The 15,887-nt window shown below is 39.6% G+C and overlaps 1 protein-coding gene across 4 annotated transcripts in view; it reads right to left on the reverse strand.

Moving 5' to 3' along the window:
• Nucleotides 1–926: 926 nt before the first annotated feature.
• Nucleotides 927–15,887, reverse strand: part of KYNU (kynureninase) — a 58,541-nt gene continuing 43,580 nt past the window's right edge. For all 4 annotated transcript variants that reach the window (XM_038143277.1, XM_038143278.1, XM_038143275.1 and 1 more), the window contains exons 11-14: nucleotides 7,867–7,919; nucleotides 6,343–6,428; nucleotides 2,453–2,683; nucleotides 927–1,252 (exon numbers count right to left, since the gene is read on the reverse strand). In XM_038143277.1, the coding sequence (XP_037999205.1) occupies nucleotides 1,100–1,252; nucleotides 2,453–2,683; nucleotides 6,343–6,428; nucleotides 7,867–7,919 (523 nt within the window). In that variant the 3' untranslated portion in view covers nucleotides 927–1,099. The remainder of the gene's footprint in view (nucleotides 1,253–2,452; nucleotides 2,684–6,342; nucleotides 6,429–7,866; nucleotides 7,920–15,887) is intronic.

Consider the following 15,887-nt stretch of genomic DNA (forward strand, 5'->3'; position numbering starts at 1 on the left):
ACCAGTTTGTCCCTGTCTTTATTATAGGCTCCCTTCACATATTCAAAGCACTACTGGATGTAATTTTCTAAGTGTTTCATACCAGAAATGAGACACATTGAACATCATCAGAGAGGAAGTTTCAGCTGATTCTTGGAAAACGCTGCGTGAATAGCTACAGACATTAGGGCTTAATTGCCAATTATGCCAAGGTGTTATTTATGCCTTAAAACAACTTTGGATAAAGAGCTGCTGAAATGTAAGCAGTTTTTCTACGTTGCTCTTGCCTGCCTGGTGCAAATCTCTGTAAAAATTTGGGCCACACGGTGAGCTAACAATGAGATGTTTTGCTGCTGCTTAAAGAGCTCAGGGTTCATTTTGCCTAATCCCAGCTAAGCCTCACTAAAGCTGCAGGGAGTGCTTCTACAGCCCTTCACGCTGCCTTACACGGGTCTACAACTCTCCTCAGCTTCCTCCAGCTCCTTCTCTCCAACAGGACTACCTAGAAAGATAAAATGTTTTGTTTGGGCCAACTGTATCACACCAAAGAAGGTATCTGCAATGTAAATTCATTCTTCAATTAAATCATTCATTAATGCAAAATTTCAAAATATTGGGCCCTTTGAAAAACTCGGTGTGCAGCAGTCAGGAGTTTTGAAACAATTGTTCAACTTTTACTTTTCATGTATACCCTGTACTTTAAATAGAATTACTAAATTAAAAATGTAAATTGGACTGTATCTTTTAACAGTTGGTGATTTGTCTATTTTCCACATTCTATTATGCATAATTTTTATAATAAAGAAGGGATTTTTTTTATCCCTGTTCTAGTTGATAGCAATTTTTCCATGCTTCTCAAGGCTAATGTAATAAAACTACATAAAATGTTTAAGAAGAGCCCCATTAAAATACACAAAGCATACTAATTCATGAAGTCAAAGTCAAAGCAGAGTGGAAATACGAGCTTTAATAAAACTATGTCTGTTGTAAATAACTATTCAAGCACAGTCATTTTTTTGCAAATTGCATGGGATATAGCTCGGTCTACTCGAAGCAAAGAATCACTCAGCAGGATAAATGCATCTTAGTCAGAAATAGATTAAAAGGTACAGCTGAGCCATCAATAAGAACCAGATAGCACAGTATTATTTGCTGTTTGTTTTGAAGATGTAATTGCAGATCCCAGGATTTCAATAAATCTGTGCACATCAAGGAAGGAATTGTAGAGAGGAACTGGAGCAACGCGAAGAGCGTTTGGTTCTCGCATGTCACACTGCAAAACAGAGAGGGAACATCCAGTAAATTCAGGTCACTTCTTGTCTATCTGTCAGGCTGTGTTTTTAAATGCCACAACTTGTCTTCAAGGAAGAATGACGGGACTGACAAGGAAGCACATGTAAAACTTTTGGGATGCTCAAGGAGCTACAGTGAGGAGCATGATTGTGAAAAATTTAGTAAGAAGAGTAGTTTTGCCTAAAAAAATGATGCAAAACTCAGGATGGGCGGGACTTTAGCAGTGCCATTGAGGGCTTCAAACCAACCATGTAGCCCCAAAAATCACTTTAATGGCTATAGCAACCCAGAGTTGAAGAGGCACAGAGGTGGCCAAAAAAAAAAAGCACAAAACCCCCCCATTCCAGTACGTGAGTGTCTTGTTCTAAAGGCACATGTAATGGCACAGGCATTGCAGTATTTTTCTTCCCCTCACTGTGATTTTGAACATTTTCCTGAATATAATAATCTCTTATATTTGAAAAATATCACTGCATTTCAAAGACAAGCCAACAGTGTGAGGCCCAGTGCCCTGTTAAAAGCAGGAGTTCCTGGAATTCCCTGGCAGCACCAAAGCAGCTGCATACGTAACCTAAAAGAGGTGCCCTTTGGGAAGACAAGTGACCAGCAGAAATAAAACTGATATCTCATTTATATGGCATTATGCTATCAGCCTCACCTCCCAGCACATCTAAATCACCCAATGTGCAGCCCTAAATTTCACTTTTATTCTTTTGGAGCAATGCTCAGTGGTAACAGTGCCATTACAAGGAAGTGGCTGCTTTTTCTCAGTGCTAAAACACATCTCCAGGGAAATGGCAGCTTTTCCATTGCTCCATCTCAGTGCTTCACAAAGCTTTTGGTCACTTGTGGATCAAGAAGGGGACTGATGTAACTTCAGAGTTCCTTGTCATGTAAATGTGTAGCTGTGCATCCCATCCTAATGCACCCATGATACAGCTAAGCTCAGCAGTGACTCCAGAACTCCTGGAAATAAGTTAACAGTGAAAGGGCAATACAGAGCCTGACAAATAATTTATAAAATAACTCTATGTATTTGACTGCTTGTACAAGAAAAAAATGAAATTGTAAGAAATCGTCATCAGTCCTAATGGGTTTTTGCCTTATATGAGACTACATTTGAATAAAAGCAAATTAATAGTTTGTTACTTGTAAAGAAAATGAAGTTTGATTTACTTACAGCCACTCCTCTCTTCTCCAGCTCTTTAAACACAGATTTGATTGGCAGGGAAAACGACAGAGTGAGCTGGCATCCTCTCTCCTCAATCTGAGATGGTGTGATTATTCTTACAAAGGGCTTCTCTGGATTTGCTTTATCCTCACTGTAGTGATGCTTTATCAGGTATTCCAGGTAACCAGTGAGTAGAACAGATTTCCTCCTCAATGCTTTCATTGTAGTTTGACTAAACACCTGTGATGATTTGAAATCATTAGAACGAAAATGTGTTGCTGCAGAAAATGAAAAGGAACTAAAGATAGATTTCTCTATATATTATCACTGGGATCAAGTAGTAACACCAGAGAGACATTTCACATAAACATGGCAGGATTGGGCTTTGGAAAACACAGGATAGTGTTATGCTTTAGATAATGACAGATATTTGTGCCTACTGTTTAGAAGTTTCATAAGCATCTGTGTCTGCAGAAATAACTTGCATACAAAGCCAGTTTGCTCAGAGAGCATTCCTCTGCATGTCTAAAGAGGATCCATAAACCCTCTATAGGTGCAACAGTGCTGAATGAAACTCAAAATCACACAAAAGTTTTCCCTTGCATGTACCTTTAGTATACACCTTCCCACTCTCTACAGCTCCCTGAAAGGAGGGCGTAGCCAGGTGGGGTTTGGTCTCCTCTCCCAGGAAACAACTGATAGGAAAAGAGGGAACAAGTGGCACCAGGAGACTCAGTTTGGATATTAGGAAGAATTTCTTAACTAAAAGGTTGGTCAAGCACTGGAACAGGCTGTCCATGGCAGGAATCACTGTTCCTGGAAGTGCTCCAAACCATGTAAGTGTGGCACTTGAGGACATGGTTTGGTGGTGGGCCTGGCAGTGCTGGTTTAATGGTTGGACACAATGATCTTGGAGGTCTTTTCCAAGCTAAATGATTCTACTAACCAAATCCAAGGGCTAAGACTGAAACATCATGACTGGTGTAGAAATTCTTGTCTGTGAAAGCACAAAATGTATACTAACATTGACTTCACAGCTTTAAATCCTGTACAGCCTCGCCCTCTCTAGTCCACATGAAGAAAATAAACACATTCACTGAATTATTTTTCAATAGCTCTGTGCTCCTGCACAGCCACAAGTGAGTTTCAGACACTCAAAATATCATGAGACATGCAAAGATGACTGCTTGAAAATGGCAGTGCTGTTTGGTCACACAAACAAGACCAATGTGTTAGAGGAGTTTGAGAGGAGAAGGTGAGACAGCTTCTGCTTTTGCTCTGGAAAGGCTTCATTACAGGGAATGATGGGAATGCAACTCCAGAAACAATTTACCCCTTCCTTCCTCAAACCTCCCTTTCCTTCTTCCCATGGAATTAGCTGCAGGGGAAAATGACAAGGATACAGACATGCAAGTGCCCAACAGCCCCTTCAAATCTCATCCTGGCACATCAGTGCTTGTGGACAGCTCTGTCTACACTGACTGCAGCTGCAAATCAGAGGCAAGGCAGTGCCCTGGATGAAAATCCATGATCTTCACTCTCAAGAAATCACTGTTCCACACTAGAGAAGTAACAATTTTAAGAGTACTTCTATCAGAACCTGGAAAAGCATAAAGAGAGATACCTGAGGAATCCTACTCAATATATAACAAATTCTGGTTACCAGCAGCATCTGGAAATCATTGTTTTGTAGAACATCCCAAATCTCACTCCCTGATGCTATCACAGCAACTAGATGCTGCACAAAACCAAGAACCCCTGCATTTTGTGCTTGTGAAATGGAATGTGGATGCTGTAAGACAGACTTTGCAAGGGAATAAATGTGACAGGGACCAGAGCCATCAGCAGTCAGCAGTTGCACAGGTCAACAAAAATCTAGAGGTGCTTCCCTCTCCACCCAGGCGGGCAGAGCAGACACAGACTGTTCAGTGCATTACTAGAGGGAAAACAGACCTGCCTCCTATTCCTCCAGGATTTGCAGGAGTATGAGGGATGGATCTCCTTAGGCTGCATGCAAAATCTGCTTCCACAGGCTTTGTGCAAGGAATACTTGGTCTCCTGGGTGAAATTTTTTGAAAAAGGTCTTTAAAATGTGTCTGTAGAGCGCTCCCCTTTTTTCCATAAAAGGCAGCAGCTAGTGCCATAACAGTCACTTTAAGCATTATTGAGGAATAACATCCATTAACACTTGCAGTTTTCATTGTTTCCATTGGAAACACTGCCTTCTGCTTAATGTGTCCCAGTGAAGGTGCCATGCAATTTCACTAGCCATCTCTTGCCAGACATGAAAACTACTTTGTTTCCCACTGTATTAGAGCAATTAGCACTGGGAAATCCTGGCTGTGCCAAAAGGTAATGTGGGCAGGGAAAGGGGAGGCAGTGGAAACTGCTCAGCCCTCATTGTTCCAGGCTCCCTGCAGTGGGCTAAATGACACCAGCCCACACAAACCCGAGCACTCACAATCTGGGTCATGGCAGAACAGCTTTCAGCTTATCTCCAAGGTCACATAAAGTTTAAAACAATATATTGGATGTTTAAAGACTAAAAAAAAATAAATTGTCAGGCGGAACAAGAAGCATGGCTGTGCCCTTTGCAGTCCTTCAGTGTTGCATGTAAGATGGAGAGATCATAACTGGCAATTTTCTGACTTTGTTTGCTTAAGATGCTGGTTTTTTTCAGTAAACACAGAAGAGGGATGTGGATCCTGCTCTTTGTTCCAGCATCATCTCAGCCATTTCACTAGAATTAATGAAATGCTAACCAGAAATAAATTTCTGCCATTTATGCTGGTGGCAAAACCTTGCTACCCAAGGCTGCCTTGAAAACCAGCTTAAGGATGATTTTACAGTAGAATATATTGCATACAGCAGGTAAATCTGAGTAACACCACCTTTTTGAGCCACAGAGACCGAGAGTCCTGATTTCAGGGGGGAGCCATACTTAAGGGAAATGCTGAAACATCTTGATATGAAATACAGGTGTTTGGGGAACAGCTCCATCCCATCAAACAGGGATGGGCTGTGCTCTCCAAAACGGATCAGAGGCTTTCAGCACATGGATCACACCTTCAGAGGAGGAGTTATCTCAGTATGGCAGGATCACCCTTCCCACAGCCACAGTGTCAGTGATTCACACAGAGATAGGTCAAAGATGGGGCTCTGCTGCTTTGACCACCAGAAAACTAATGATTCAATGAGAGAAAAGACAGCTTGGAGCTATGCCACGCTCATGGATTCCCCTTTTAGGAAACATTTGCAGATAGTTTGTGTCTCTTCTGCTTGTAATCAAAGGCAGAACAGGTTCCTTGAGCCACTGAATCAGTTGGTATAGTACAGCCAGGACACCTAATTTTCTTTCATAAAGGATATAAGCCTGCTATGCTGGTGGAATATAGGAAGCAGCAGCCCTGAATGCAACTTTTCAGACTTATGTGATTTCTTCTTAGGAAAATGCTGAGCATAATCCTTCCCGTGAGTAGTACTGAGACAAGGCACTGTTGGACTCGGTGATCTCAGAGATCTCTTCCAACTTTAATTATTCTATGATTTTGAGCCCTGAATATTTCTGTGGGATAAAGGTGCTGTTTGTACTGAGCTCCTAAAAGCAGGGACAAACGCATTGCCAGAGTTCAGGTTTGGAGGTGCAAACCTCAAATACTGTTGGTCCAACTCAGGGTCCTCCAGCAGAGCTTGTAAGAGATGTGGGGAGATGAGTATATTCATTAAAGGCCTTGGTCTCTCAGGGCTGTGGGGTTATTTTGCTTGCTTTTCATTACTTCTCCTCTTCCATGTTCAAATATTTCACATATTTCTTTAAGGGAGACAGCAATAATACACGTAGCATTCATTAAACATTTCTATACTCTTAAATTCAGGCTCAAAGTAAAGCAATTACTTACCTCTAAACTGGCCTGCAGAGCACAGACCAGTAAAATTGGAGGATTTGATAACCGGAATCCATTAATTCCTTCACTTAGTTGTAATTCTGGAAAATGAATAACTTATATTAGTGTTTTTGATTTCTTCATTTTAATGGATTGGACCTTATCTTGAAGTCTGTCCTCACGCAGTAAAATATTTCCCTAATGTGGCCCGTAGGAATCGGTCATTAAAAGGAAATAGTCATCTATTCCCAGCTAATACTTTCAACTTCGAGAGAAGCCCAATTTTATCCAGCAGAAGACCTCATTAGCAGCTTCATGGGAACCAGAGAACTGCAATTAATTTGTTTAAATGGTGTGTGCTAAAACCACCTTTACACTTGAATCTCTTTTAAGGCTGGCACGAGGCAGAGGAATTCCAAGTCAGCAGAGGCACGCTCACGCGGAGCAAGGAATCACGTTCCTTTATTTTATTGAGCGGATGAGACACATGGGAGGCTGCATATGCAGCTAAGTGTAGCTTCAGGCCAAGGAGAGGAGCTGCCTAGACTTTGGGCTGTGAAATTTCACAAAATCTATTTAATAAATCTACAAAAGCCTCGCTGTAAGTTCTGTGTCACCGCCGATATTTCACGCTCCAGCACCGGAGCGGGAGGACGCGGCGGAGGAAACGCTTTTCACGCACAGCAGACTGGCTAATTTTATAATGCCCAACTTCTCCCCTGTAAACTGCTCATGGAAATGAATAAACAACGTTTTTCTTCTTCTAGCAGTATTTCAAGGCAATTTGTGTCTCCTGCTGGCTTTCCATAGTGCCACTCTCTTGCATTTGGTCTGAAAACAAAGAGCAGACTGAGGCTATTAGAGAGGTGCTCTCCAGCCAAAGCCACATCAACAGGCGCTGCCACAGAAAATTAAAAATATATTAAAAACAAAACAGCCAATCAAACCAAAAAGCTTCTTTCTCATCCTGATCCCTCAGGATATTCCTTCTGCCATAGCTTAAACTGGAGCTGAACAGTCTAGCTGTCAGATTTGGAAAGGAGTTCTCATTTTGTGTTGGGACAATAAACACTATTTCAGAGCAGGTTTGTCTTACAACCCATCCCTCCCTAGTACAGGAAATTTGGAGATGCTGAAACATTAGTGGGATTTCATGACTTTTTTTCAGGTTGCCCTACCTGAATTTGTATAATTTCTCATTAATTCCAGTAGAACTAATCCTGAAGAAAGATATTACCCCAGTGACTGATAGCAGATCCTCGCTCCTCAGAGACTTATGAATTTAGTTCACTGAGATACTTTGAAAGTTTCATCCATATTCTATATCTGCTTTTTGAAGATATTTCAGCAAAATGTCTAGGAGCAGACAGTCAAACCCCCATGCCCACACAAAAATTTATTCCAACATTTATTTTGTTAACTCCACTGCCTCACATATTTAGGATGAGGAAATGCAAAGTTCTGTCCTTTCTCTTCAAACAGTGAAGCTGGTTATATATAAATAAATCAAATAAGGTAAAATTGAGAGTGTATACATACTGTTTTCCATGAGGAATCGTGTCTTGAAGTCATGGCCCCACCAGCCGATTAGCCTGATTTTTTAAAAGAAAATAAATTAATAGAAATCTTAATATCTTTCAATTTAGCTTTGAGTATTAAGAATTATATAAGATTGAACAATATATAAATTTCTAATAATACATTTTATTTCTAACAATGACATAAAAATGCAATAAATTCTATGAAGAGTTTGCACTAAAAACTTAACATTACTATTTGAGAACTTCTCTTTTACTGCAAATAATAAAACACATCACATCTTTCAATTAACTATTGATTTTAACAATATCCATTTTCTCTGAATTCACTTCACAAAATAAAAAATAGTACAGAAATATTTCCACTGTTTGGTTCCAAGGCATTAAATTCAAAACATTCTCCCCTGCTCTTAAACTTAGTTTAATGAATATTGAAAGCTAAAAGGAGTAATAAAATCTGACTTAGTTTCACCAAGAAAAGGACTTTTTGGTGAACAACAGGCAAACACGACCTTGGAAAAAATATTGTGTGGGTATTGCCCTTACTGTGAGACCAGTGTGAATTCTGCATACACTTTTACTTTCCTGAACTAAATTTATTATTCAAAAAATTTTCTTTAAAATAAAACCCAGACCAATTTAATGCTATATTCCCTTTTTTAAGATCATATCCTGAAAAAAAAAACCAAAAACAAACAAACAAAAAACAAACCAAAACATACAATTATTTAAGAAATAGTATGTCTAAGCTTGGGCATTAAAATGACATTACATTATTAACTTATATTTAATGAAAAGTATGTTTGAGGGCATTGCTACAAGCAGTTTTCTAAAGCAGCTGGATGTACTGGATCACCTACTTCCAGGGCACAGCAGATAAAACCAATACTGCAAAATCAGGGACTTTTTCCCCACCTCCCTTGGGTTCCTCACTTCTTATCTCAGCACACAGTGATATTAGTGATTCATAATGCCAGTCCTACTTGAGAGTCCCCTGTATCAATGCTTTTACAATATCAAGTCCCCATCACAGATTCCTTTCTGAACTTCTCGGCTCTCCAGAACTGGACATGTTGGACACCATTTCTGCCAAGGCTTTGCTCAGTTTTCCCCATGCCAGATAGCAAAATTTTAGGAGTGAAGCCTGGCAAAACTTGTAATGATAAAAAAAATCTGTGTTTAAAGGACACAGTAGATCAGCCTTCCTGGAAGCAAACAGGGAAAAGAAAGCCATGGCCCCAGTCTAAAGGAGCATTTTGCAGTTTGCCTAAAAGAGCTGAGCTCTGCAGAATTAAGACCACATTTGAGTTAGAAACTTGTTATATGAATACTGCAGAGTGTAAAATAAAGTAGTTCGTATTTCTGTATAACAACACAGGTTTTATGTTTACTTCTGTGAGCTGCATCTAAACAGAGGCTCTAGAGAAAGGGATGTTCTTTTCTTTATTGCTGCATGATGTTTTTATTATTCTGAGACCCATGAAAATTAATAGTGCAATATACATCCATTTTAAATGAGATATTACATTGCCAAAATGAATACACCCCAAATAAAGTACAACCAAGCGTCTGCCCAAGCGACTCCGTTACTGATGCTTCGAATCATAAAAGATATTTCAGTTATTTTATAGGAATTCTATAATATATAGACAACATTGTACTGAAAAGCCAGAATATTGCATGTTCCTGCAACAATCTGCTGATATCAATGGCTACACACATTCTGTGAATTTCAAAGGTTTGAAGCAGAAAAGAAATCCATGGGAAATAAAACATCTGGGCAAATAGTCTGTGAGAAGGAGAAAACAATACTATGTTCCACTTGGACCACTCCCAGACAGCAAAGACAAAATACAGATCAATCAGACCATTATCCAGATCAGGGCTGATGAAAAGCTCCCTGGTTGCACTTCAGATGCTCAAAACTCACTAATTCTGAAGTTGGCTTCAACCCAGATCTCAGCTGCAGCACCACGGAGGCAACTTGGAAAGTGAAATTTCAAAACTTTTCCAAAATGACAGAATGAAGGATTTTTTTAAAAAGACAGTTTTAGCTGTCTTGCCCTTTCCTACCATAATCTGACAATTTGCTTTTCCTCTTTTTTATTTTTTCTCTTTTGGCTGTTCTAGAACTTCAGAGGTGTCACTGCAGGATGTGCACTTTGAGGCAGCTCTGGTCCTACACTCTCATTGATCTAATGGTCCATATGGATGTCATGTTATTTGACATTTAAGTTGACAGGCTTCAAAGCGTGGAAATTAACAAAATCTTCACAAATTATAGCGATTTGCTGTTTACAATTTTCTGTGAAAATTTTGAAATGAAGGTTGCCACCGCTATGCCAAATTTCAACCTGTTGTGATGGGAGAGAGCTAAGGTGTTAAACCCCAAACATAACGCTTTATAAATGCTCACTAAAAATAATAGGCAATAAAACTGCACATTAACTTACTGCAGTAAAATTTCTTATTAAAGAGTTGTTACTCTGCATGCAAAGTGAGCATTTTGAACTGCAGTCGCCATTTCAACTGTTCCTGCCTCAAAAACAAAGGCACCAAGATCGAAATAGATTCTGAATTCCAACCCGTAACTTTTGGCAAAATACATAAAGTGGAAGGCTCTGAAAAGCCATATATGATGTGCTTGTGATTAAAAACACCTTAAATATGTTAGCAACGGGACTGTCAAGTCACATGCTTCCCATGGCAGATAAAACCAATTGTGGGAAGTGTGTTAAAATCAGCATCTAAGGAGATAAAGGTCTAATATAGCAAATGTTCCATTACAAATTAAAAAATGCAAATTTATCCAAACTGAGCCCTTGTTTTAACACATTACTAATCAAAATTGTTATCTCAGTGATAGATAGTTTTTGGTTGCATCCTGCTGCCAGTCCCAGCAGCCTCCCAAGGCTGGTCAGCAGAGATGCTCCTGGAACACCTCCACAGAGAACGTCTCTCCATCCTGGAGCAAAAGCATATTTGAAATCCATTGAGAAATCATGCCTGAAATGAGAGCAAATTAGTGCCAAACTAGCTGTATCTTTTTCTGCAAGGTGAACATGTTCTTACGAGCCCACTTCTGTTAGAAAATAACCTTTTAAGTAGATTGTTCCCTTCTATGCCTCAAATAAAACCACTGCCATCATAGAATGCCTTGGGTTGGAAGGCACCTTGAAAAGCATCTCTTTCCAACCCCTGCCATGGGTAGGGACACCTTCCACTGGACCAGGCTGCTGAAGGACCCATCCAACCTTGTCTAGGTCCTCACAGTTTGATAACACTGAGACTGTCCCAGGGTATTCTGCCACTTCCAGTCTTTGCACAGAATTTTTACATATGCCACATAATATTTAAAGCAAACTGTTATTAGCTTGGCTTCATGAAACAAGTAAGAATATAATTAAATATTGCTGAAATGTTTTCAATTTTTTTTTTTCTCCAAAATGTTCTCTTGTTTTACAAATCAATGAACAAAGGTTTGCTGGGCTGGAAAATGACTGCAGAAAAGAACAGTATCCTCTTATTTAGTCATACTCTCTTTAAGGACATTTACACCAGGGAACAATCCCTTGAATAAGTATTTTTATTTAGCTCATTTTCCTCCTTCATATCTGTCTGCATTAGACTGAAGCACTGGTTGTTCATAACTTGAGTCATCTCATTTGTAGTTGTATTAATGATGCAGGAGTGAAGCATATAATGATCATGATGTATGTGCAGTGTAAACATCAAAGACGATCCAGTTAAAGAACACAGAAAAAATACCAAAAAAAAATTCCTCTGACCTTTGCTTCAGCATTACAGATGATCATGCTACTCATTTATAATTTACAGCCTGGAGCAACACGGGTCTCATTTCCCTTCTCAGCAAGAAAAAGAGACAGAAACTCTTGAGTAGTGATACGGAAAACAGGGAAATGCCATTAATGTGGCCCAGCTTTTACAGTCCAGGGCAATGTGTTGAAGTATCCTGTCATTATATTGTGTGAGATAATCATTTCACATCCAGAGGAAGGCAAGTTGAAAAGCTAGAGAAATACAGTGTGAAATTTGTAATACTTGATTTTACATCTTCCAGCTTCCCTGGGCATGGAGCAGTTTGTTTCCTCTCCCTTATCAGGTCACAAAGCAAGCTGGAAATTTCATAGTCATTATTTAGATTATATTAGGAGCATATACCAGCAAAGCACGTTATGTTTATGAAAGGATGGATTAAGCCAAATCATAAACAGGCAGTTTGGGGCCAGGCTGTGTCCACAAAGGCGCTGATGTAACTGCTGGGTGGCAGCTAAGCTCTTCATTCACACATTGCTTTAATTTTGCAAAAGCATCCAGGTGTTGGCAAAGATTTGTTTGATTTTTTCATGCTACTGTTCCAGCCATGAGAAAGAATCAGCTCTGAGGAGTTAATGAGACTTGTCACTGCTCCCAAAGTTCATTACACAGAGCCAGGCAGATCTTATGCCACGTCTGCAAAGGCAGCCTTGTGCAGGGAAAAGAATGAAAGGGCCAAAAATAATCATTAAGTTCAGTTTCTTGCAGTCCTGTATGTCCATGGCACAGCTGGCTAGCACAGCTAGAGGAGCACATCCATGTCTCAAGGCACCCTGAAGAGCTAAGATGGGAAAGCAAGAGACACTATGACACAAGTTTAGAGGAAAGAGGTTAATTGTGACTTAAATATCGCTCTCTTAGCAGGAAATGTGTGACAAAAACAAGCATGAGGTCTTAGAAATTAAACTGCAAAAGGACATAGAAAGCCTGGAGGCTGGGGCCAGCCTGGAGCTAGGAACAATCCACATCTGACCATTCTGGACCACCATCCTTCTGCCTAGGAGAACGTGGTGGTACCACATCCAAAGCCCAAGCTTTCATATTTCAAATTCCAGGATTAAAAAACCCAAACCAAGCCAAATACATAAAACTCCAAACCCACAAATGGTACAATCTGCTCCTCAAACCCAAAAACCTTTCTAAACGTGCCTTACATCCATATATGAATCTCCAGCTCAACTGAAAGTTTATTTCCATATTCTGAGGAACATTCCTCCAGTTTCCTGGGCTCCATGTAATGCAATATTGACAGAAAAAGTACCCAGGACTCAGGTCCTCAGCAGGAGCATCTCCTAATGCTGCTGCACTCAAAGGTCAATCCCAGACACCAAACTCACAGAAACAGTTCTCTCACACCCTCAAATCTACCTTGCTCTCACCCATATCTGCAAACAGCTCTGCAGAACCTCTGAGCACAGACCTGTCCCCAGGCTCAACAGCTGGGCTCAACTCTTTGCATTCTACTCTGCATTAATTTTACTGCAGCTTTCTAATTGCATTTTTATATGTTTTAATTTAATTTCTATGGCATTAATTTTATTGCAAGCACAGAAGCATGATTGTGTTTCTTTGGATTCAATGCCAAAACTCAGAATAAATAGAATGACACATACACACACCAACTAAGAAAACAGAAAAACCTGCTCGTTGCTTTACATGGCATATTTTTGGCTCACTGGCTGGAGTTTGAGAAGGAGTTTCAATTTTCTTTGCTATCACAGACTTGTCGGCTCACTGATGAGTCATTTGGTCTCTCCATGCCCCAAGCCCTCATCTCTAGGAATTCTGCTCAGGACTGCTCTAACTCTGCAGTGAGGGATGAGAATATATTTGTTAAAATGTACTCACATATTTAACGGTGAGGACCATGTAAGGATGAAGAAAAAGATTTATATGGAGCATCTTATACAGTATTTTTTAATATGCAGATTAAAAAAGGGCATTTGGTAAAGCTGATGTCACTTGGTTTTTTCCCCTCCTGTCAGCCTTTCCCCACATTATCCCCTCACCCTCCAAAGCTGTTGCCAGTTTAGGTTTCTATTAATTTCAGAATCTAATCTTCTATTAATTTCAGAATCTAATCTTCTTCTTAATCTAGATCACTTAAATGGCATTTCTGATAAAGTTAAAAAAAATAAATTAAAAAATCAATATTTCTGTTGCTTAATTCCACCTGGTATTTTACAGCTGTGCTGAAACAAAACAAACCCAAGTGGATGGACAATGTTATTCCACTCCACCCCACCTTCTCCATACTGAGCACCCCAGCAGGGTCCTGCTCTCACTCAGAGCTTCCCTGCTGACAGCTCACTGAAAGGGAGAAAAGACATTTCAAATGATATTTGAAATGATGAGGGGTCTGTTTAACCAAAACAAAGAATAATGGAAAAATAACTCCTGCTTTCATCACTGAAATCAAGAATTCAATGATTTTAACCCCCTTGTGCAGGTGAAATTCTTCCCATACTGAGAAGCTGTCAGTTATGGAGTATCCCCACAGTATATATCTATAAGGGCTAGGATTTGCACGGGGGATTAAGGGACTTATAGCAGCTACCCCTGTTAGACTTCAGCAATATTTCCAACCTAACTCTCACGGTCTCCTTCAGAAAACCTTGCCAAGATTGCCAGAAGCTATATTTAAAGCCTTCTCTTTTTTTCTTCCTTTATATCTTTTTAGCTATCCTTTATCCCAAATGGTAAGCTTGGACTTGTTTCATTATTCTCTTCTGTGCAGCGCCTGTTAATTTTAAGTAGGATCTGTTGTTAGGATTTGAAAAGCTTTTGAAGCCCAGGTAATTATTAGCCTCAGACTTCTGTAGTTTAGGACTTGCTCACACTCTGCTGCTTTCCTTACCCTTTTCAACTCATTACAAATGTTTCCTAATTATTAAGCATATGTGACTTGTGAGCGGCGCCATATATTATTAATGGGCCAGTCTCTTAGAACTCAGTAGAAAAAATCAAAACTCCTTATGAAAAGTTGCTACAGTGAAAGTAGTAACTTTTCATATTTAATATCAATGAGGCTTTACTTTGTCAAAGGACCAAAGTAATGTGATTGTATTAGAGGCTAATAGCATGACATTTTTCTTCTGTTAAGAGGCTTGCACTTTCAGTACTATCTAAAGGGAGACAATTTTTCTCTTCTATTTTGAAGCTTGTCTTGCTTAAAAAAAAATAGCTAAACTCACTTTCTGCCTAGCAGCAAGTTTTAACAGCAAAGACCCAAATCCAGAAAAACAGTCTCATCATTTAAACACTGACACTTAACTATGCAACTGTAATGGATGGAATTAAGAAACTTCTAGATTTGAGTAATCACCCTCTTTCGAAAAGTATCTTGGCAGCTCTCAGCTCCCTGAGCTTTGCTGTTCTTCTAGGTGGGTGATTTGACAAAACTGTTGCCACAATTAGAAAGGCTCTTGGGTGAAGAACCCGGGCTGTTTGGTCAGTGGAGTACAAGGTGATTTGCAGCTCGTGGAGAGTGCACACACTCTTCCTGGATTGATTTTTACCTTGTTAGTGTTTTAGGCTCGACACAAGTGGGAATACACCAATTTCAACACGTCCATCCGTATTACCCCTCCAGGTCAAAACAAAAGGAGATTGAGTTCAGTTTTGTAGCAGGAAACAAGTCGCTGTGGCCAGGGCATGAGGAAGAGGAATGGCTGCAATGCTGCCAATCCAATCAGGGCCCTTTGGAGCCTCACAGAGCTCTCCACCAAACCTCTGAGGCGCTTGCGATAAGGGACAATAATTTCATTCGCCATGATTAGGCAAAAGAAAGGTATGATCCAACAGCAGACAAAATGGGAGCCTAAATTAAATCCCAGGAGAAGATTTCACAAAAAACAAACCCCCTAAGGCTAATGAAGTTGAATTAAAAACTGTTAAATCAGCTTACGAACAACTATTATCACAAAGTGCTCATATAACACTTTCACTGGCCAAATATCAGATATATGAAAAGGGGGAATTCAGCCAACAGTATGTTCACACATTTAGTAAGGGGAAATTGAATATTCTGCCTAACACCAGAAATTAAAAATCAAGCAGGGAGCCAATTTACTCATGGAGATATTAATAAAGTTCTCAGTGATTTTTATAAAGTACTGAATAGCTCTCAATTATTTTATGGTGATTAAAAAAAAGTTATATTCTTTAAGAATTCCATAATTTTTT

Source organism: Motacilla alba, chromosome 7, assembly GCF_015832195.1.
Source record: "Motacilla alba alba isolate MOTALB_02 chromosome 7, Motacilla_alba_V1.0_pri, whole genome shotgun sequence".
NCBI lineage: Eukaryota > Metazoa > Chordata > Aves > Passeriformes > Motacillidae > Motacilla > Motacilla alba.